Source organism: Malus domestica, chromosome 14 (genome assembly GCF_042453785.1).
Source record: "Malus domestica chromosome 14, GDT2T_hap1".
Taxonomy (NCBI): domain Eukaryota; kingdom Viridiplantae; phylum Streptophyta; class Magnoliopsida; order Rosales; family Rosaceae; genus Malus; species Malus domestica.
In genome coordinates this window covers 30338604-30359517 of record NC_091674.1, presented here as the reverse complement: position 1 = coordinate 30359517, position 20914 = coordinate 30338604, and the positions used below count along the sequence as shown (strand labels likewise).

The following is a 20914-nucleotide window of genomic DNA, read 5'->3' as shown; positions in this document are numbered from 1 at the left end:
TTTCTCTTTACCTTTCCACCAGCATGAAAGACGAAAGCCATCAAAATAGCCAAAGGAATTCCAACTAAGTAGTACGCCCCGAGATTAACATATGCTCCAATCTTCTGCCACCCACATCCTCTGGCAGTACCCGAAAGAACACACTGGAGGGCGTCTATAAAGTGGGATGTTGCAAGTATAGGCATCATGGTTGCAAGATAATCAACAACTTCTGTTTCGTTGCTATACAACACACACCGCTAAGCACGCTGTTTCTGGACGCCCTGCTCCTAATTCATTGGAGACACGAGTGCTGCAAATCATAGAAACAGGACAGAGAAGTAAACCCACACTTTAATCTCAAAGCCGGTCTTAACTTTCAAGTGTCAGAAAGTATTGCCATGAAAAATTTAAGAGCTTATTGACTTTATAGTTTTAGAAGCGTCATAACATAGCTCACCTCACAGCAGAACTGAGTCCGAAAGGGATCATCCAAACCATTGCCGCTGTATTCAAACTGGTAATTGATGTATTTGATAAGTAACAACATTAAAAGTGCAGGATATATCATAATCTAGAACACGTAAGCTATGGAAGAATGATCATCACAGTCAGGAACTAACCTGATAGAAAGCACTGAGGTTTCCAACTCTGGGTTTGGAAGAAGACCGGATGGAAGAACGATCATTTCAAATGATTACATTTCCAAGCTGTTAAAACTCATGGTCAACTGCATTAGCATCTTAGCCTCTCATATAACAGATCTTAGTAGTACACAAAATGACGGCTCAAGGAACAGCGAGCCTAATGAATGTAGTAACGTTGTGAAAGGCCTCCTTCGAAAAGCCTGTCCAAGTTTTCGCACATGACGAAGAGAACTTGACATAAAGAGCCAATAATAACACATTGATCCAAAAGGAGATTGAATATGCAAGGGCAGCTCCCCTGCCTCCAAGTCCGGATTTAAACACGAGAACCCAACAGAGTGGGATGTGAAGTAAAGCTGAAACCGCAGAGCTCAGCATCATCGGGAACACGATGTTTTGAGTTTGTAAGAATCTCACGAGGCACTGGAGGAGTCCGTATGTGAAAAGGGAAGCGATCGTGAATCGTTCAAATTCCTCAGCTTCTGCTGCAATGGCAGCATTTTGGCCTAGAGCTATTAGGATTGTTTTTGTGTTTGCGGAAATGATGGCAAGAGGTATACAAGCAAGTGAAAGAACTCCTACTAGACTATAAATTGTCTTGTCTTGTTATTTTATTCTCTCGTCTGCAAATAATGTATCTTGATTGAAAAAAATCTACAATCAGAATTATAGTCTTTATCTATTTAGATACAAAAAATCATTCGAATTGAAGATCGTTTAACCATCCGTATATATCAAATAAATAGACGAATCGAATATATTACTTAGTACTACAATATCGATTTGTTTTATATATTTGAATGACTAAATGATATTTGATTGAAATGATTTTTAGTATATATTATCTTCAAATGAAGATTAAAACACTAAAAAGTCCCGATTATGAATTTGTACCATCAAATAAGTTATTCGGAACCATAAAAAGCTAATCTTCAATTGATCTTGATGTATAATTATTATTTGAACATTTGAGTAGAAGTTGTCAAAATTTCTACGACGTCTTGGGGTTCAATAGCTTCAATCGGTGTATCATTGTACTTTGGTCGAAGTCTCGACAAAATCACGAACAAAAAAAATTGTATGTCTGAATTTGTCACCGTCCAGAACAAAAAGATTATCGATCTCGTCCACACCGAAACATAAACACCAACAAGAAGAACCAAAACTCACAGTCGACAAGAACCACACAGCTCTTGTAGGCAACCCTGTGAACCACAAATGTTTCATAACTGTAAATGAAAAAGAAAGAAGAAGATGGATGAAACAAATAGACGAATACAATATTGGTCAACGACCTAACTCAGTATACTTAAGCAGGCAAGTAATTAAAATTGGTTAATGACCTAACTCACATTTGCACATTTTGTTTGTTTTTTAACGTTACGTCTTTGAGAGTGGTGGCCTATACGATTGCCGCACACAAGAACTCCTCCTAATATCCCATCCTCCTCCTTGAAGTAGAATCAAGTTATAAAGGCTCAAGACAACAAATGTGCAGCTTCATTTTGTTTTCTTTCACAGGGCCTGATTGTTGGGTTTTCACTTGGGATTAAATGGTTAGACTTAGTTTAACTGATGCAAATGTCCCCAAACCATGGACTTTGGGTTCTACTTGGCCCATAAAAATGGACTTGGGTTCTAAATGTTGATGGTCTGTAGAAACAAATAAGGCCAACTACCAAAAGTTTTATACGATGATAAGAAATATAATTACATAGTGGATGTCGAGTTCTTGAAGAGGAAGAAGAACTTGTTGAAGACAACGATGAAAACTTGTGACGGATTTAAGTAAATTTATGTATATCAATATATATATGTGTGTGTGTGTGTCTATCTATACTTAAAAAAATAATATACTTGTATTAGAAATAAAATATTAATAAATTACAAAATAGAAGTAAAATAATACATAAAGTACTACAATTTATTGAAAATAAAATAAGGTGAAAAAGTTAAGCATATAATCATAATAAGTGTTCTTGGATGTTACATGTATCCAATAAGTTTACAATTCAAAAACACATAAAATGCAAAATGAAAGGAATAAAAAATGTATAATAATATAAGATACTTGTAAAGTTGCAAAGTTAGGCCTCAATCTCTTCCTCTCCATGTCCCTTGAAGACTCTCTCCAACTCAAACTCAACTCCTCATCGTCTCCTTCTTCTTCCATGTCCTCATCTGATACAAAATCTTCTTCATGAAGTTCTCTTACTTCAACATTTCTAGAACTCCTCCTAGGGTCTAAGGAAGAATCCACCTCGAATGCCTCTCCATCCATTCCCAAATCAAGCTCAACTTCTTCATCACCACTCTCCACAATCCATCATTGCGCCATACTAGCTTCACTAGCAAGTAGTATATCCATTTTCTTCCCATTTTCTTTTTCCTTCTTGGTCATGATCTTTGCATTGGATTGGACATAGACTAAATTATTTAACATTGTTGTATCTAGTCTATTCCTTTTCTTTGTATGTATCCCTTCAAAAGTGCTCCAATTTCTCTCACACCCGGATGAACTTGTAGTCAATGAGAGAATCTTTATAGCAATTCTTTGCAAATTAGGTACACGATTACCATAAGTAGACCACCATGAAACTAAAGAAGCATAAAGTACACAATTAGAATAAGACTAGTAAATAAAAATAGTTAGATTAGTAAAGAAAAATAATTAGTTTTGGAAAGTTATTAATAAGTAAGAGTATATGAATATTCATACCTAGATCATAGTTGTCATCATTCTCTATGCATCCAATCTCGGCCAAATGTCTTCCAAATCCACCCTATCTTTTCTTATACTTCGACATCTCTATATTTATTACTTGATTTTGGACTTCATAGTTGTCAGGGAGGAAATTCTCAACACAAGTAAACATGGCGTCCATGACAAGTGGATCATGTTGAATGCTTTGATCTTTGAAAAAGTAATAAGGGTTCAAGAAGTAAGCCGCCAAATGTAATGGACCATCAAGTCGATCACGGGCTTTTTCATCAATAATTTGCAGAATTTGTCTATAGTTGGCCTCATTATTTTTTAATGTCTCTTTAATCTCATTCCTTGCTTTTTGTAGCTTTCCGTACAAAAACCCCATTGAGGACTTTCTGCCACCATCCACAAGTCGAAGCACCTTAAATAAAGGTTCAAACACTTTCAAGCAAAGTGAGACCCTTTCCCAAAAATGTGCACTCATCATGGTAGCATATGCCATTTTTCCCTTTGTACTCTTGGAATGTTTGCATTGTTCCCATTCATCGCTAAAAACCATAATCCTTAAGTCCTTTCTCTTATCATTCAAGCTTTGCAAAGTTAGGAAAGAAGTTGCAAATCTAGTAATCTCAGGCCTCACTATGTCTCTTTTCTTCATATACTTCCTCATCAATGCCAATGTTTTATGATGTGCATAAATGAAGATAGTAAAAGATTTTGCCTTGTCGATCACTCTTTTGAACTTAGGTAGACACCCAATTCCTTGAATCATGAGGTTCAAAGTGTGAGTGGCACATGATGTCCAAAACATGTTTGGCCTCTTCAACTTCATCATGTTAGCCGCCGCCATGTTGTTATAAGCATTGTCTGTCACCACTTGAACTACGTTTAATGACCCAACTTCTTCAATACACTTGTCAACATATTCAAAGATGTACTCCCCGGTGTGTATCTCGGTCGAGCATTCCTTGGAAGAAAGAAATACCGTACCTTTCTTGCAATTAACACACAAATTCATTATGCTTCTTCCATTTTTTTCGCTCCAAGCATCGGTCATAATTGAGCAACCATTCAAAGCTCACTCTTTTTCATGCTTCTTAAGTGAATTTTTGACTCTCTCCACCTGTTCTTTCAACAATGGTTCCCTTACATCATATTGGGTTGGAGGTTGATAACCCATACCAAATTGACCAACTGCTTCCAAAAAAAGTTTAAAGTTATCATTATCAATAACATGAAAAGGGATACCGGCTTCATACACCCATTGAGCTAAATATTGATCCACTTGATGTGTTCTATTCTTCCAAATTGCATCATTGATATTTTGTTGTCGCGTCCCTTTGCTTCCGTCATTTGAAGAACCGGGATTGATGGTGGATGCAAACCTATCCATAAGCCCAAGAGTGCATGACATTTTCTTTGACCCAACAACTTTAATGTCTTCTTCTTCTTCAATATGTTGAAGTTGAACATTTCCCCTCACTTTCTTATTATGCTTACTTCTTTTATTCTTTTTATCTTTTGCCTCTTCTAATGCGGCTCTACATTTTGCTTTATCCTTGTCCAAAGACTTTGCAAACCCGGCTACATTTCCCTTGATGTTGGCAATGTGTTGTTTCATTCTATATACTCCACCACTAATTGTTTTCTTACACAACTTACATTGCACCTTATCTGAGTCGGTAGGATTCACGAAGACCCCATACTCCCATTGAAGGAATATTTTGTGAAAACATGTTCATTTAAGCAACATCAATAAGCATGCAATTAACAATTAAAGGCGGAATCATGCTTGCAGGCACTTAAAAACAAAACATTAACCATGAAATTCAAAGCCTAGTAGATTGGTGAACCAAGACTCAACTCAAATCAAAGTGAGTTGAGAAATATACCTTTGTAGATTCCTCTTTGCATAAGCAAAGGCTAATCACCCAAAGAGAGGGCCTTCATTCCTTGCATATTAAATCTATGGATTTGGATGGAAGAATAGGATTCTCCAAGTTCCCAAAATAAAGAACCTCTAAGTATCTTCACCAAGGTTAGATTGGAGAAGAAATGAGTGACCTTGGAGTAGTGAGATTGCTAGATGCACCCTCCAAGGGGCCGGCCTCTTTAGAGAGAAATGGAGAGACATGTTCTCTCCAATTTTCTCCAAAACAAACCCTTAATGAATTTTGGCTATAAAGTTATATTTATACCTTTATTCATTTGAGTGGCAAACTTGTAAATAAGTCCAAGTTCACTACCCTTAACCATATGGCCGGCCTTAGGGTGTTGTTTGGGCTTTTGGGCTTTTGTGAATTAAGTTGTCATACAACTTAAGTCAATGGGCTTGACGTTCGAAGCCCATTGGGCCTAAATGTCCAAAACTATCCCGAGGTCTTTAACGAACTTATTCGTTTGATTAATTAACATATTAATTAATCCTTGCCATAAATAATTAAACCATTTAATTATTCTTACTCATCTCCATTGTTTCTTCAATCTCCACCTTACACGGTGTACGATCCATTAGGTTCCTTTTAGCGAGGCAGTGGGCGATTCAAACTCTTTCAAATCGATTGTGAATTGAAACTTACTTTCAATTCTCCCTTTAGTGATTATACACGTTTAGGGCTTCCACAAACCAAGAGTGACACTTAGCAGCATATCATGGTTACCCAAGCTAATCAGAAGAGGTGGAGAACCTATTCAGTTTAGGATTACAAATGCAATACGGTCTTTCTCTAATACAATACTCTTGACCACATTGTTTGGTTTGATAGTTTATTTATTCATGTCTACTATCCAATGTGATTCGTGTGCTTATATGATTACCTTGAATGTGATTTGGAACGCTTTCCTAAATCTCATTCATACTCTGGCCAGAGATTCTAAATCATATTATAGAGTATTCTCCCTCAAACAGTTTGAAGGTTAGAGATCCCTTGTTGCGCATTCACTTGCCTCCATGGCTAAGTGGCTTAACCCCAACGATGCCGTGGACACTCCAATGGAATGACGTTTGACATAATCAAAGATCAAGGACTTAACCACAAGACAACGACGATGCCTCAGGTCAAAGGACTACTTTGCATTATCCCAACCATGAGTTCTCATGTGACATGAATATGAGAACTCTTCGTTGATCGTGTTCAGTGAACTCATTCTCTATTGAGCACCTACGTACTTGTCTTGATGTCACACACACCAATGACTCGAGACTAGTCACTCTCCCTGAGAGAAGACACAGTACGTACTGATCTTAACGGACTGTCAATGCCTAATTGGCAATCCTATGATCAGGAACATTTAGAATGTGTCTACGAAAGAATGGTCTCATGAATCTAACTTCTTTAGATCATATTCTCCCAATCACATATTCCTTGGACTTTATCGTTTAAGCATATAACATTTATATGAGACGGCTCAAACAATAATCTTTGCCTTTTATAGTTAAACTAGATTAGTTTAACATGTGAAATGTCCGTAAAGTATCATCATATGATTGGTTTTATGGCACATTTCCAACACCCATCCCACATCGTCTGAAGCATGCTTTAACAGACTATTTGATTGAGAGGACGACATTGTATTAGATGCTCCAGAAGATACATTGCCCGTCATCTACAAATAAAACCACATCACATTAACTTATGCTCAAAATTCTTATATAATTTATCTTGCACTCATCACATCCCTAATATACTCCAAATTAAAATTATAGAAGGATAGGACTAGCAGACTTGCAGTCATGCAGTCATGCAATTATGCAATTGTATAATTGCTGATGCTGATACATACAGAAACACAAATTAACAAACAGATACATCACGAAACAAAAACGAGATAAGTTAACTTATGGAAACAAAATACCCGAGACCGAAAACTTTCAAGAACAATAAACGACAACAACAAAACTTAATCCCACTAAGTAAGATCAACTGTATGAATCCTAAAATTTCGCTGCGCTAAGTTTTGCGTCAATTCTAATATCAACACTAAGAAAAAGACCGTTCTACTTGGAGCATTTATATACACATTGTACGGTCCAAACACAGTACCAGTTCCAACATCAAAAAAATTCGAACAAATTTACACCATACTAGACTAACTGCATAACTATCAAGGCTCCATCTCTAATCTTGAAATCATATTCGACATTAACAAAATGCTCGGCTCCTCGATCAACACACTAGATGTCACATCCCGGCCCGGATCCACCACATTTCGGGTCCGTTCTACTACCGTAGCACGATATTGTCCGCTATGGACTTACCATTCCCTTATGATTTTGTTTTTTGGAACTCACGAGCAACTTCTCAGTGGATCACCCATCCTGAGAGTGCTCTGACCTCTTTCTCGCTTAACTTCGGAGTTCCGATGGAACCCGAAACCAGTGAGCTCCCAAAAAGCCTCATGCTAGGTAGGGATAGGAATATACATTTAAGGGGGGTGTATTCAATTGGGATTCTAAGGGATTTTAATTCTTTTAATGAATCTAGGGGTATTCAATCAGGATTTTAAGTGATTCTCTGAAATTCTAGGTGTATTCAATTAGAATTTTAAAATAGTTTATTAAAATCCTTAGAAGTCCAGGTGTATTCAATTAAGATTTTAAAGAAGTTTATAACATTCCAGGTGTATTCAATTAGAAATTTATTTTAAAGAATTTGAGAAAGTTGAGGAATTAGAGGGAATTGGAAAGATTTCGTAGTGTATTTTAAACATCCACAAATCTCACCTCTTCCCATGAGATTTCGAGGGAATTGAATCAAAATTTTATATGGAATCTCTACAAATCAATTAAACTCCATAAAAATCTATGGATTTATAAATCCATTAAAATCTCTCACATTCTCAATTGAATACACCCCCCTAAGAATCACTTCTCTAGACGATGTGGATGTTACACTAGACATTGGAATTTGCAGTGATCAAGTCGTCCATGAAATTGTATTATTGCAGGCAGCACTATTGTAAGTCTGTAATGCAGTGCTCATTGACAATTTGACAGAGAAGGGGAGAGACTTACAGATAGAGTCAGAAACTCGGAGAATATGAAAGTGGAGAGGAGAGGAGACTGAACGAAATTGCAGTGCGCAGAGCCGGAGCCTCGGATTAGATGCGAGATGATGGTGAACCGTGGATTGGTGCAATTGGATTAGCTTTTGTTCTGCAAAGTGATACAGAAGCTAAGGTTACCATTAACCAAATGGTTCAAGTAAAATATCTACCAAATGGAACATGGGTTTCTATGAATCGGTGATGCAGATGCTAAGGTTACCGCGTACCAGATTGTGACTAACCAGAGATGAAGAGACGGCCAGCGATGAAGTAGCAGAACAGAGCACGAGCGACGGCGAGCCGCGACGAATTAGGCGGTGCGCTGGGCAAAGCAAAGCGACGGCGAGCCGCGAGAGAGAACTCAGGGAAGAAATTAGGGTTGTCAATGTATTTGTGAGTCTGTGCTCAGCGAGAAAGAGAACCGACGCGAAAAATACACCCAATCAAATTAGTTAAGTTTTAATCACTGATGAAAATATCGATAATATCGGCGAAATATCGTCGATATTATCGTTTTTTTCATGTAACGATATTTCGTGAGTATTCATTTAATTATCGCTATAATATCGCGATAATATCGATAATATCGATATTATCGATAATATCGCAATATGAACATAAAAATATTTGAAAATTTCTGAAAAGTCTCAAACATGCACATAAAGGGATTCGAACTCCTCCCATCTAACTCCTTCAGCACCTTGACCACGCGATATTATAGCTAATATCGCGATATGAACATAAAAATATTTGAAAATTTCTGAAAAGTCTCAAACATGCACATAAAGGGATTCGAACTCCTCCCATCTAACTCCTTCAGCACCTTGACCACTATACCACTTATGTTTTTATGAAAACATGCTAAACTATTTGTATATATGGTTTTGTTTTGAATTCTTTTTGCAAGAAACAAATTTGCACATATTCCAAATTTTTTGTGGTATTATATTTTAAATTGTGTCAATTAATTACTTAGTCAATGGCATGTGGTTTTTAATTTTTCTATTTTTTATTTGGTCACTTACATGTATGGTTGGAAAAAATTCCCAAAAATCCCAAACCAAACCGAAAAAGTCCCAAACCAAAACCATCCCGAAAAATACCGAAATTTTCGATATGGGATTGGTTTCCAAATCCCATTTGTTTGGTAATCCCGAAATCCCGAAAAATAACGAAGTATTCGGTTTCCTATTGACTTTTGGGTTTCGGTTCTTGAAAGCCATTGTCATGGTTTGGTATTGCTGTGCTTTGAAAAAAAGCTGCTGTGAGAATAAGCGGCTGTGCTGTGAGAATAAGCGACTGTGAAATAAATCAACAGAGTGTTTGGTAAACTTTTTTGTAAAAGTGCTTTTGGAAAAAAAAGCAGTCTGATAGTGGGTCTTTTCATTAAAGGAGCACTATAGTTCTGTGTGCTTTGAAAAAAAGCCAGTTTTCCAAAGCTACAAATGGCAGCTTCAGCTTTTTCCTTTGATTTCAGCTTATTCTCACAGCAGCTTCCAAAATAAGCCCTTTTTTTTAGTTTACCAAACATCAAAAACACTCCCAGCTTTTTTTCATAGGAGCTTTTTTTAAAATCACCTCAACCCCAAACTGGGGCTTACTCTACACATAGAGATGATGAAGATAGTGAAAATTTTGAACATCATAGGAACTCTATGTGGTACTTAGTCACTCATGTATCTTACCATGCAATGTATAAAGTGTAAAATATTGTACTAATTCATTATATATAAATGATTATGGTGTGTTTAAACTTCTTTCATTAATTACTACATATTTTCTACACTCACAATGTTTGCCAGCTCGCTATATAATCAACTTAAATCAGTTAAATCCATCATGCAATGCATTTCATTCCAATTTTTTGTGATAAACTAATAGATAATTGACTAAATAAACATCCTGCAAAGTTTCAATAAAAATTTTCAAGTTTTTCTTACAATTTCCGTGGTTTCCATGTAATTTTTATCGATATCGATATTATCCCGATATTTCCATCGATATTTCCGTGTTTTCGAACTACCGATATTTCCGATATTACCGATATTTTCTTCCTTGGTTTTAATTAAACAAAAATTCAAACCGCCTAGCTCCGCTAGCGCCGCCTAGACCGCCTAAGGCATCACCGAATTTCGTCACTGTTCTGGCCTAATGAGGGTTTCTTAGGAGGGCCAATGCAATCAGAATGAGAGGTGGTGGCCGGCGTAAAAAGCCCCAGCTTCTCGTCATATCGAGAAGGAGCACGAGGTGTTTCACCAATCCGAGACAAATTACCAAGATGGCTAGAAGATTGGGCAACAAGGTAACTGATACGAACGCTGGTAGGAACATGTCAAGGATTGCAGAAGTTGTGAACTTTTGTGATGTGCTAAATGGGGGGTTCATGGAGCTGCCCTCACAAACATTATGTTCCTCCCTGAAAATGCAGCTCTTGTCCAAATACTTCCGCTCGGAGGGTTCGAATGGATTACAACGAACTACTTCGGAGAGCCTTCGAGGGATAAACACTTAACGTCGATTAATTAGCTTTCATGAACATGCCTATTTATTCAGGTTTCTAACAAAACTGCTTACATTTGAATTGACCATAACATCGTAATTTAGCCTCCTACTTCGTATTCGATCTTTGATCTTCAATCTCCTCCTACACCAGATTACATTTCTTAACAAAGATTAAAGCATGTTTATGCAGATGTGATCTTGGTATTTTGGGTAGAGAGTGTTGAGTTATATAAAAGTCGAGTAAAAAATGAAGAACGGTTCGATACTTGCCAGAAACCTCTTTCGCCTTCAGCAGAAGAGGTTCCAATATGGAGCATTTGCTTCCTGCTTGCTCGTAGCATTATATTTTTGCGCAGTTTTCACACCTAGTTTGAATCTATCAGCTTGTATGTGGATAAACCTACCGTTTTTTTAACTTGTGTTGCAAGAAAGTTATGTGACCACACTAACATGATGTGTTTGATGTCTTAACTTTCGTTTACTCGCAGTGAAGTTGCAACTGTCAGCGGGTCTTGGCTGGGAGGTGCTGCAAGTCCAGCAAACAAACAGCTCTCAGCAAGTAATCGAAGGTGAGCAGCTCGATCGGGGGATATGCCGATCACAGTATTCGATGCCGTTTAGTTCGAACAGAGTTCATGCAGCAGATGTTGGTGATCAAACAAACACAACCTATCATGATTCGCACAAAATTTTGAATCGGAAAAGAAAATTTCTATGTTATTTATAACATCATAAGGACAGCGTTCAATAAGTTCAATGGTATTACCAGCCACGGGGGGCTGAAACTGACCGGCGTGTGCCGAGCTACAAGTTCTACCGCAGGCATGAGGCAACCTCCGCCATGCTTTCCCTGTCTAAAATTAAAGAATATGCTGCTGCTTTACAGATACAACCCTAAGACTGCTCCACCGATACGAATATATACAATATGCAGCTCTTTGACCCATGCCCAGCAGTAGCCATGGGTCAGTGAGATCCATAAGCTGCCGTGAAAAAAGACTTGTAGAATAATCCGCTACTTCGACAGAACAAGGTACATTCTCCATACCCTATGAAGAATGTGCCAAATCACCCGTTTCCAAAATATGGGCGCATCTGCCGATAAAGAATGTCCTATATCACCCCCTTTCCAAATATGGATCTGCAAATGCCGAAACTGATCATAGATTCTATACAATGTAGCTTCTATTCTGAATGTAGCTCAACGATCTTGAAGATTGATGTTCAATTTTTAGTCACCCTAATCTTTCAAGTTGGACCAGCCTCGGGCAGCTCTTTGCCGCTGATTGTGCTTTTGATTGTATGCTTACTCCACTCTATGACGAGCAACCCTTAACCCCATTGGCACTATCAAATGAGGTCCTTTTCTGGCTTTTCTTTCTACTTTTCTTAAGCAGCATCGACATATGGTCAATACCTGTGGACGATGAATGATTCTCTCCCTTTAACCAGAGTACAGCTTCAGCAGCTGCGTCCTTCTCTGCTTCTTTCTTACTATTGCAAGGTTTGCCTACAAAGTTCAACCCATTGAAGATCACTGTGGAACGGAACTGGTTGTTTTTCGATGGTTTTGTTTTGTAGGTGGGTGCATCATGCCCGGCTCTGGTGAGCAATGTTTGGAGGTGATTTTTGTAATTATTGTTCTCCGCAACTTTCTTCATGGTGCCTTTTAACTTTGGTACCTTCTCTTGTGTTGCCTTCTTTGAGGGCACTGGCACCTTGCGGCCAAATACAAATCTACCCTCACATTGATCCTCTGAGACCAGTAATCTTAGCGCTGATAGGAGGCTCGTGTGTGATTGCATATCCAATTTGGGATTCAGGAGCTGCTTACAAAGAACGCATCCCCATGTTAGCATTTAGCAATAAATGGAGTGACTGTTCATGTGTGTGCGTGCGTGCGTGCGTGGATGTGAGAGAGAGAGAGAGAGAGAGAAAGAGAGAGAGAGAGACGAGAGGAGAGACATCGAGAAAGAACAGGTCTAGATTCAAGCGATAAAGTCAAGAACAGTGACAAATGCTGAAGACAAATACAAACCTTATTATGTATCAGTTCATCAAGCTCCCTCTTTAAGCAAAGATATGTTTCTGCTAATGCGGGATTCATGAAAAACTCTAAGTATCCTCCCAGCATCTTCAAGTGCCCATCCTACCAAAAGCAAGGAGGAGTATTTACTATTTTTTCATGAAGAAAACACAAAAAAGTAACACTTATGTCCAAGATCAATATACGTACCACGCCACCCCTGGAAATGTTGCCTCCGAACAAAAGGAGCACAGAATCAGATATACCAGTTGAATCCCGGAGAAAAACTGAATTCACTTTCACCTTTTCGTTGAAGACAAGCCATGGATATGGAATTTTGGGTATGTTTCCATTGACAGAACTCTGATAGATCGATAATAAAAAACAACAGAACAGAAAATGTGTCATCATACACAATTAGAACAGAAAACTTCAAGCAATACAACATGGAAACATGAATTCAACCACAGACAAGAAACTAACCGAGTATAGCATCACTTGTCCATCTTCCTGTGTTTTCAGCATAATTGACTTCTCTTTGTTCTGTGAAACGTGTGCACAACATATACAATTAATGAGAAAAGGCAAGCCACCCACAAGCAAAACAGACGCAAACAAAATCAGTGGCCATTCAGAAATTCAACTTAATCTGAAGAATCATGTCCCCTTTATCACAGTTTTTGTAAACTTGGACATATCTATTGGGCTATCGATTCAACTACATGTGAAGATCACAACACCCTCTTATCACTCTGTTTTGCTCACTTGAGCATATCACTCCTTTCTTTGTATATTGTACACAGAGTAAAAGAGGCTATTACGACAAATAGTTTCTTTTCATGCGAATAAAAAAAATTAGAAGATGAAAAATACACTAACATTATAAGAAATGAATAACAACTTACCACGACAGAGCATATTCCCGGAAATAATCCAGCACAGATGACTGCTCGGACAAGATGCTCATCATGGCTCCATGTATTGCAGTTTTCTGTATTATGGTCAACCAGACCCGCATCCTTGAGCAAAAAGAAGAACTGCTTCCGAAGAGAGTCAATGGCTTTCAGAGTTTGCACAGAAAGGAAGTTTCTCCAGCAGTACTCATAGCCAGACTCTGTTCTTTCAGCACTTCTCCAACCATCATAAGCTCGGACGAGAGCAAGATGATCGCTGTTTTCACGAGCAGAGAACTGTGCTTTTGCCGACTCTGCAAGCTACACAAGTTGAAAATGACATGGTTACTATTGAACCTATGCTTGTTGGTTACCCAGGAGAAAACAGGAAGCGAACTGTGTTTAGGGATATTTTTTAATATATAAAAAGACATACAATAACTGACTACTGTTAACTTCTTTGCATGTCTCTTTACTTTGAAGGTTAGTGAAAAGGATAAAAGTCGACACTCAACTACAATTATTAAGTCGGGGAAAAGATCAGTTTTCGAACGAGACAGAAATATGATGGCGTGCCAGGGGATGGGAGACACCATTATAATATACGCAACAGCAAACTGTAAAAAGGAACACTATATCATACTTACATCCTTCTTGTCATGCGGCATAAGGAATGGATCTCTCATACTGAGGCCTGCGACAACAGTCATTACTGGATCCAGACAGTTGAAAATACACCCTAATATGAGCATTTTTCCAAGTTTAGGCTCAACGGGAAGCACTGACAGGTGATGTCCTGCAGAGCATAAAATCGTTAATCTTTCTGACTTGCAAACAAATCAACACACAATTTAAAACAGCTTTGGTAATCATCCATTACCTAACACTGTCAGATCTTCACTATCATCTAAAGCCCCAATGATCTTCAAATACTCAACAGCATTTTGAACCTACAAAACAAAACAAAAAAAATTGTGAGGACTGATATGAAGATATGCATAGATCACACTGTTAAGAATAATTACACATTTTTGTCAAACTATGATAATTCACATGTTAATTTTAGATTTAGTTCAAAAGCAATACAAGACTATCACCTCCCATGCAAGTTTTATAAAAAATAATCTGAGAGTACTCGGACAGAAATTTACCGACAGAGGTTCAGGTGGCTGCAAGGCCTTAGATAGGAACTCTGAAATACTTCCAAGTTGTAGACTTTTGATTTGTAAACATAAAGATTGCAAGGGAGTCCTCAAAAGTTCAGGCAACTGATAATCAGCAAAGGCATTATATACACATCTGGGGTAGAGATGGTAACACTCACCAGGTTGAACACGACCAGCTCTACCTCTCCTCTACAGATTAAAGGCGTCAATTAATATTGTCAACCCATGTGTATTAAATCTCCTTGTAAGAGAGCAACTTTCAGTGAAAGTTTGAGTACCACAAAACAAAAATAAGTGCACGGTTTAACTAAGAAGCATTACAGTCAGTACAAACTCATGCTTTGCATCATATCATAATATCCAACCATAAACTAGAAAAATAATCAAATTGATATGGAAACTGCCAGACTGTCTTACTTGCCGAGAAGCAGCCTTTGAAATCCAGGATGGAAGCAAACAGGGAGTGTTATTTAGTGCATCATATGATGTCTCTTTCGCCTTTCCACAATCAACAACAAAAACTACATCATTGATAGTGATACTAGTCTCAGCCATGTTTGTAGCTAGAACTATTTTCCGAACACCATCTTCTGGCTTATCAAATATCAATTTCTGTTTACAAAGACAACAACAAATGAACTTTAATAAAATATAAATCCATTCCTTGAATTACAAGAAGAAGAATAACAACCCAAAAATGATAAGAGTCCCATTTAAATTTTTTCAGTGATAGCATCAAAAGATTCATTGAACAAATATGAAGCTGTAATATTGATTAGCTCCACAGTACAAGAAGATTCCCAATGAGGTTAAAACCAATGGAGTCATTGGGAATCTTCTTTTACACATAGTCAAAAAGCTCATTATCCAGTGTTTTTCCATCACTAGACCACGGTGGTATTTGTATGCACTATGCAATGAGAATTAACACAAAAGAACAGTGACATCACCTGCTCAGAGCTAGGCATGGAACCATGACATGCTAGCAGTAGGACCCTGCTAGGATCTCCTAATAGGGGATGAGCTTGGAGTTGATCCTTCAAGGAATTTATGTCATCCCAACCCGTCATAAAAACCAAAATTGCACCAGGCCGTTCTTTCTTGACTATGTGTAAAAGAAGATTCCCAATGAGGTTAAAACCAATGGAGTCAGGATTCCAATAGGACAAAGACTCCTGAGTCCTTGGACTGTACTCCCTAAAGTCAGCAGCTTCAAGTACATCCTGTTCAAAAGGGGTCAAAAAAATTAAATACAACCTAGGGGTTTGCAACGCAAACTAAATAAGACACAAATTTTCTATACCTCAACACTAGAAGCAATTTGGCTCTTCCTCTTTTTGAAACCTTGAGCTTGTTTCTGCATTTTCCACGACTTTTCATGACCATAATCATCAATCTGATTATATTGATTCAACTGATACCCAGTCATTTCTAGAATATTCTCCAGAAAATGTGCTCGGACTGGGTATGTAAACCCCTGTAAATAGAGCAATGCCCAACACCAAAATCAAATGAGTCCAGTATACCTTATGCTGAGAACATCCCTATCAAAACGTAATCAAGAAAATAAACGATGCAGCACCGACATGCCACAGGTTGTGTACAAATGTAATTGAATCAAAAGTGGATTCACTGAAGGAATCAGGAAATACTTTGTACTTGCAATACAAATGGCACCTGGAATCACCTAAGATCATCCTATATTGACATGAATACACAATGATGATCATAGATTGCTACATGACAGTTTGGGTACATGGCACAGATAATTAAGAGAAACAAGAGTTGATTAAAAAGACCAAAAAAAAAAAAAGCCTAGTTCCATGAACTTACGGGAATATGGATCATTGGAGCACCACCAAAGTAGGAGGAGAAAAGCTCAGCATTTAGCGTGGCACTCATCAAAATCAACCTCAACTCTGGCCGGCGAGGGAGAAGTTCTTTCAGAACAATAAGAAGAAAATCTGAAACAAATGCAAGGCTTTGCTTAACACCACATTAGAAATACCAATCAACAAATTTACTTTCCAAAATTGAAAATTACCTTCATTCATTCCGCGTTCATGAATCTCATCAACAACGACATGTGTAACACCTCTCAACTTTCTGTCAACAAGTAATCTCCTCAATAATATACCCGTGGTGCAAAAAAGAAGCCGGGTGTCCCGCCCTTTCATCCCTTCAAGCCTAACTTTGTAACCAACCTATTACCATAGGGAGAGATTTAAGTTCAAATCAGCTTGAAAAAGGATAAATGATCAACAACCAAGTGAAATAAAAAAAGAAAAGAAATAAATGAAGCCTAACACTTTGATGATAAATCTATGTCATCAAAACAGTAACTTACAGATTCCCCCAGATTCTCCCCTCGTTCTGCAGCAACTCTTTCAGAAACAGCCATGGCAGATATCCGTCTAGGCTGGGTACAAATAATACTGCAGGAAGCTCCGCGATCAGCTTCAATCTCAGATTCTAAAATGTACTGAGGAAGCTGCGTAGTTTTACCACAACCAGTTTCGCCTGAGACAACTAAGACCTGCTCAACATAATGTGAAGAAAAAAACTTAACTCTGCTGGTGAGCAAAAGCAATCATCCATAACCAATTGTAGAAGTAATAAATCACAACTCACCTGATTTTCTGACACAGCTTTTAACAGTGCATCTTTCTTCTTGTATGCAGGCAGACTTTTACGAAGTTCAAGCATCTTTTGACCTTCTGGAGATTCCTGTATAGGGCTTGACATGTCAATATGAATGTTTTTAAAAGTCTATAATTCCACTATAAAGCTACATGAAGATGAACAAAAACTGCATCTCAAAGTCAAACTATAGAAAGACACGACAAAAAAAAATTCACAGAGGAAGCTGTGCACTGTTTCCTACATCTAAACAGAAGAACTAACAAAAAGCAAAAAGGATCAACTTCCTGCCTGAATAATGGTCACAAAAGGAAAGGAAAAATAACCTGCCAATGTCGTTGCCTATTACGCAGTTGCAAGCTTTTCCGCTGAAGAATTTTCTCCATGGCATCAGTATTCTGTATCAAGGGCTCCTGCTGCTCATAATGTCCTCCATCATTAGTAATGCTTCTACTACTGTTTGATCTTGACAAGGAAGAATCTGATACATTTCCTTGGCTCATTGGCTTTTCAGATAGGTAGGCTTTGAGATGAGCATCTACTTCTCTATGAAGTCCAAAAGGTAAGACAACCTACACACGCTTCAAAAAGTTTAAAACAATATGTTGCCTAAAAGACTTTGTAACTTCAATAACATGCGCACCAAAATTAACTAATAATTCAGGGCCCACATCATAGACTAGAGAGCAATTGTTTCACAAATGTTCAAAGGAAAGAACGTCATCCATTTCTTTCCATGCATGAATTAAACTAAATAGAGCATAAACATGCAAGAAAGTACCTCTCTTTGTGGCCGCTTATCGTCCAGATCAGGTCTGTAATTTGGCTGAGGAATTTTGCTAAATACTACAACTCTAGAATACTGACGGCTGCTTAAGAAAATTAAGAATCAGAATACATACAATTTTGGACACATAATAACCGTACGCTTGCTAAACTGACGTACCTATATAAACCCATCCTACTTGCCAGTGCTGAAAGATGATCAAAATCGCGTCTATCCTTTCTTTCCCTGGACACCAATTCTTGCTCATCTTTGTTGCGAAGAAGCATGGTTAACTTCCATCTCCATTCGTCAATGTTATCAAGGGTCGAACCACCCTAATCATTTATTAACAAGTAAAAGTCACAACCTTTACAATTAAGAAGAATGATCAGAAAAATAACAGGCTTCAGCTGTGCTTAAAAAAGTGCTACACTTAACAACTTGGTCGGCTGCTAATCGAAAGTCCGAAAAAGCTCCATGCTTCAAAAACATATACTGATGTCTAAGCTCTACGGTCTACACTACGTTCATTGGCAGCTACATTGCATTTGAATTTAACAATGATGGAAAGAAATGCGAAGGTTAAAAATGAAATCTTCATTCGGAAAGCAACTCAATCAAAGTTCCCAATTCAAGTAATCAACATTTTTAACAGAACGGGCAGAGCAGAACTCACCATTTGGCGCTGAGACGACCCCAATTCGGCGTCGGACTCCTCACTCGCGGAGGCGTCCTGGTAGGCAAACCGCCCATAGCTCAAATTCTGCTGGTAAAACGGCACCGCGGAACTCCTCAGCTGCTTCCTCTGCTTCCAATCCAGCTCCGCCGCCCGAGACGAAGCCTGGCACGCGACGTCCCCCACATGACGCGGCAGATAATAGCACGCATTCCAATTCAGCGGCGGAGCAAGGCAGTGCGTGTGGTGGTACCGGCTGTTCCTCATGGAGCATCCCAGCAGCATCGACGGCCTTACCAAAGCTACGTGGTGGCGGCGGTGGGGGGTCCCGCGGAGAGAGACGAGAACGGTAGTGGTGGAAGTGGTGGAGGGTTTGAGGGACATGGTGGTGGTCCTGAATATATATCCCTGGTAGAGGGCGGAGTACGGCATGGTTGTGGGGTTGGGGGTGTGTGAAGAAGGCGGTTATGGCGGTTGTGAGCTTTGTCAGTTGGAGCAGTTAAGGAGGGTTGGGCTCCATTTTTTGCAGGGATTAGAGTTTTTGACAGGGGACGGTGTGGCTGTTGGTTGTGTTGGTTGGAGAGAAGTGGCGCTGAGAGCCTTTACGTCATGACTCTGGAGCTGGACTCTGTTTTTTCTTTTATCTATTAAAAGAAAATAAATACCCATAAATAAAATTACACTCCAGCCCTCAAAGATAAAAATAAAGAAAAATTAATGAAAACGGTTTGAAAATTTTTAGTTTTACCTATAAGCACAAAATAAAGGGTAAAGTAAATAGTACCATGATTGACTTTTTAGTGTAAAAATGTGATTTTTTGTTAAAATAAATAGTACCAAGAGTTTTTCGTTAAAGTTCCCTAAAAATAAAAGGCAAAAATTATAAATAGAAGGGTTTTTATCACAAATGATCCCTGACATTGATTAAACACATCATTTTGGTCCCTGACATTGAAAATCAATAGAAATGGTCCCTGACATTGATCAAACACATCACAAATGGTCCTTCCGTTAAAAACTTTTTGGGCAATTTTCAAAGATTCGTAACTCAATCGTTTCTTAACCATATTCGACCCATGATATATCAAAATGAAGATAGGAAAGTGTAAAACAAGATTATACCTATTTGGAAACCCAATGGTTGCCGGAGATGGCCGGAAAATAGCCTCAAATGTGACTGGTCCCCGAAAAAACTGGAAAACTCGCCTGAAATGGGGTAAACTTTAAACATTCATAACTTCTTTAATAATCAACGAAATCGAGTGATTCAAAAATGAAAATCATACTTCTCGATGAGACTAAGAGAATGGTAGCTTTTTTGATGGCTAACTCGTCGTAGTTTGGCCAGAAAACGACTCGAAATTGGCTAACTCGAAAATGATTACCCAAGTTCGAGCCATTTTCCGGTCAAACCACGGTAAATTAGCAGTCAATAAAGGTACCATTCGCTTTGTCTCGTTGAGAAGTATGATTTTCATTTTTGAATCACTCAATTTCATTAAGTATTGAAGAAGTTATGAATGTTTAAAGTTTACCCCATTTCAGGCGAGTTTTCTAGTTTTTTTGCGGACCAGTCACATTTGAGGCTATTTTCAGGCCATCTCTGGAAACCATTGGGCTTCCAAATAGTTATAATCTTGTTCTACACTTTCCTATCTTCATTTTGATATATCATGGGTCGAATTTGGTTAAGAAACGATTGAATTACGAAGCTTTGAAAATTGCCCAAAAAGTTTTTAACGGAAGGACCATTTGTGATGTGTTCGATCAATGTCAGGGACCATTTCTATTGATTTTCAATGTCAGGGACCAAAATGATGTGTTTGATCAATGTCAGGGACTATTTGTGATAAAAACCCTAAATAG

The 20914-nt window shown here is 38.2% G+C and overlaps 2 protein-coding genes and 1 long non-coding RNA gene across 4 annotated transcripts; all 3 read right to left on the bottom strand.

The window, feature by feature from the left end:
* Window positions 1-89: 89 nt before the first annotated feature.
* LOC114820954 (uncharacterized) lies at window positions 90-1158 on the bottom strand. Its single transcript, XR_011575666.1, has 3 exons — window positions 603-1158; window positions 440-496; window positions 90-292 (listed from the first exon to the last, which is right to left on the bottom strand). It is a non-coding gene; the product is annotated as an uncharacterized lncRNA (long non-coding RNA).
* Window positions 1159-2952: 1794 nt separating this feature from the next.
* Window positions 2953-4183, bottom strand: LOC139191281 (uncharacterized). Its single transcript, XM_070811861.1, has 2 exons — window positions 3449-4183; window positions 2953-3258 (listed from the first exon to the last, which is right to left on the bottom strand). Exons 1-2 carry the CDS (start codon window positions 4181-4183, stop codon window positions 2953-2955), a joined length of 1041 nt encoding a protein of 346 aa, XP_070667962.1.
* A 7387-nt stretch (window positions 4184-11570) lies between these two features.
* Window positions 11571-19677, bottom strand: LOC103424773 (DExH-box ATP-dependent RNA helicase DExH3-like). 2 transcript variants are annotated; one of them, XM_029092656.2, is made up of 19 exons: window positions 19049-19677; window positions 18553-18707; window positions 18388-18475; window positions 17933-18178; window positions 17598-17693; window positions 17314-17457; window positions 17011-17170; window positions 16800-16930; window positions 16270-16443; window positions 15917-16189; window positions 15384-15578; window positions 14952-15155; window positions 14681-14750; window positions 14448-14596; window positions 13813-14121; window positions 13391-13450; window positions 13118-13270; window positions 12920-13030; window positions 11571-12707 (listed from the first exon to the last, which is right to left on the bottom strand). In XM_029092656.2, exons 1-19 carry the CDS (start codon window positions 19478-19480, stop codon window positions 12198-12200), a joined length of 3660 nt encoding a protein of 1219 aa, XP_028948489.1. In that variant the 5' UTR covers window positions 19481-19677; the 3' UTR covers window positions 11571-12197. The 2 variants fall into 2 exon arrangements, with proteins under 2 accessions (XP_028948489.1, XP_017184882.2); XM_017329393.3 differs by having other exon boundaries at window positions 17314-17502; window positions 19049-19673.
* Between the last annotated feature and the right edge of the window lie 1237 nt (window positions 19678-20914).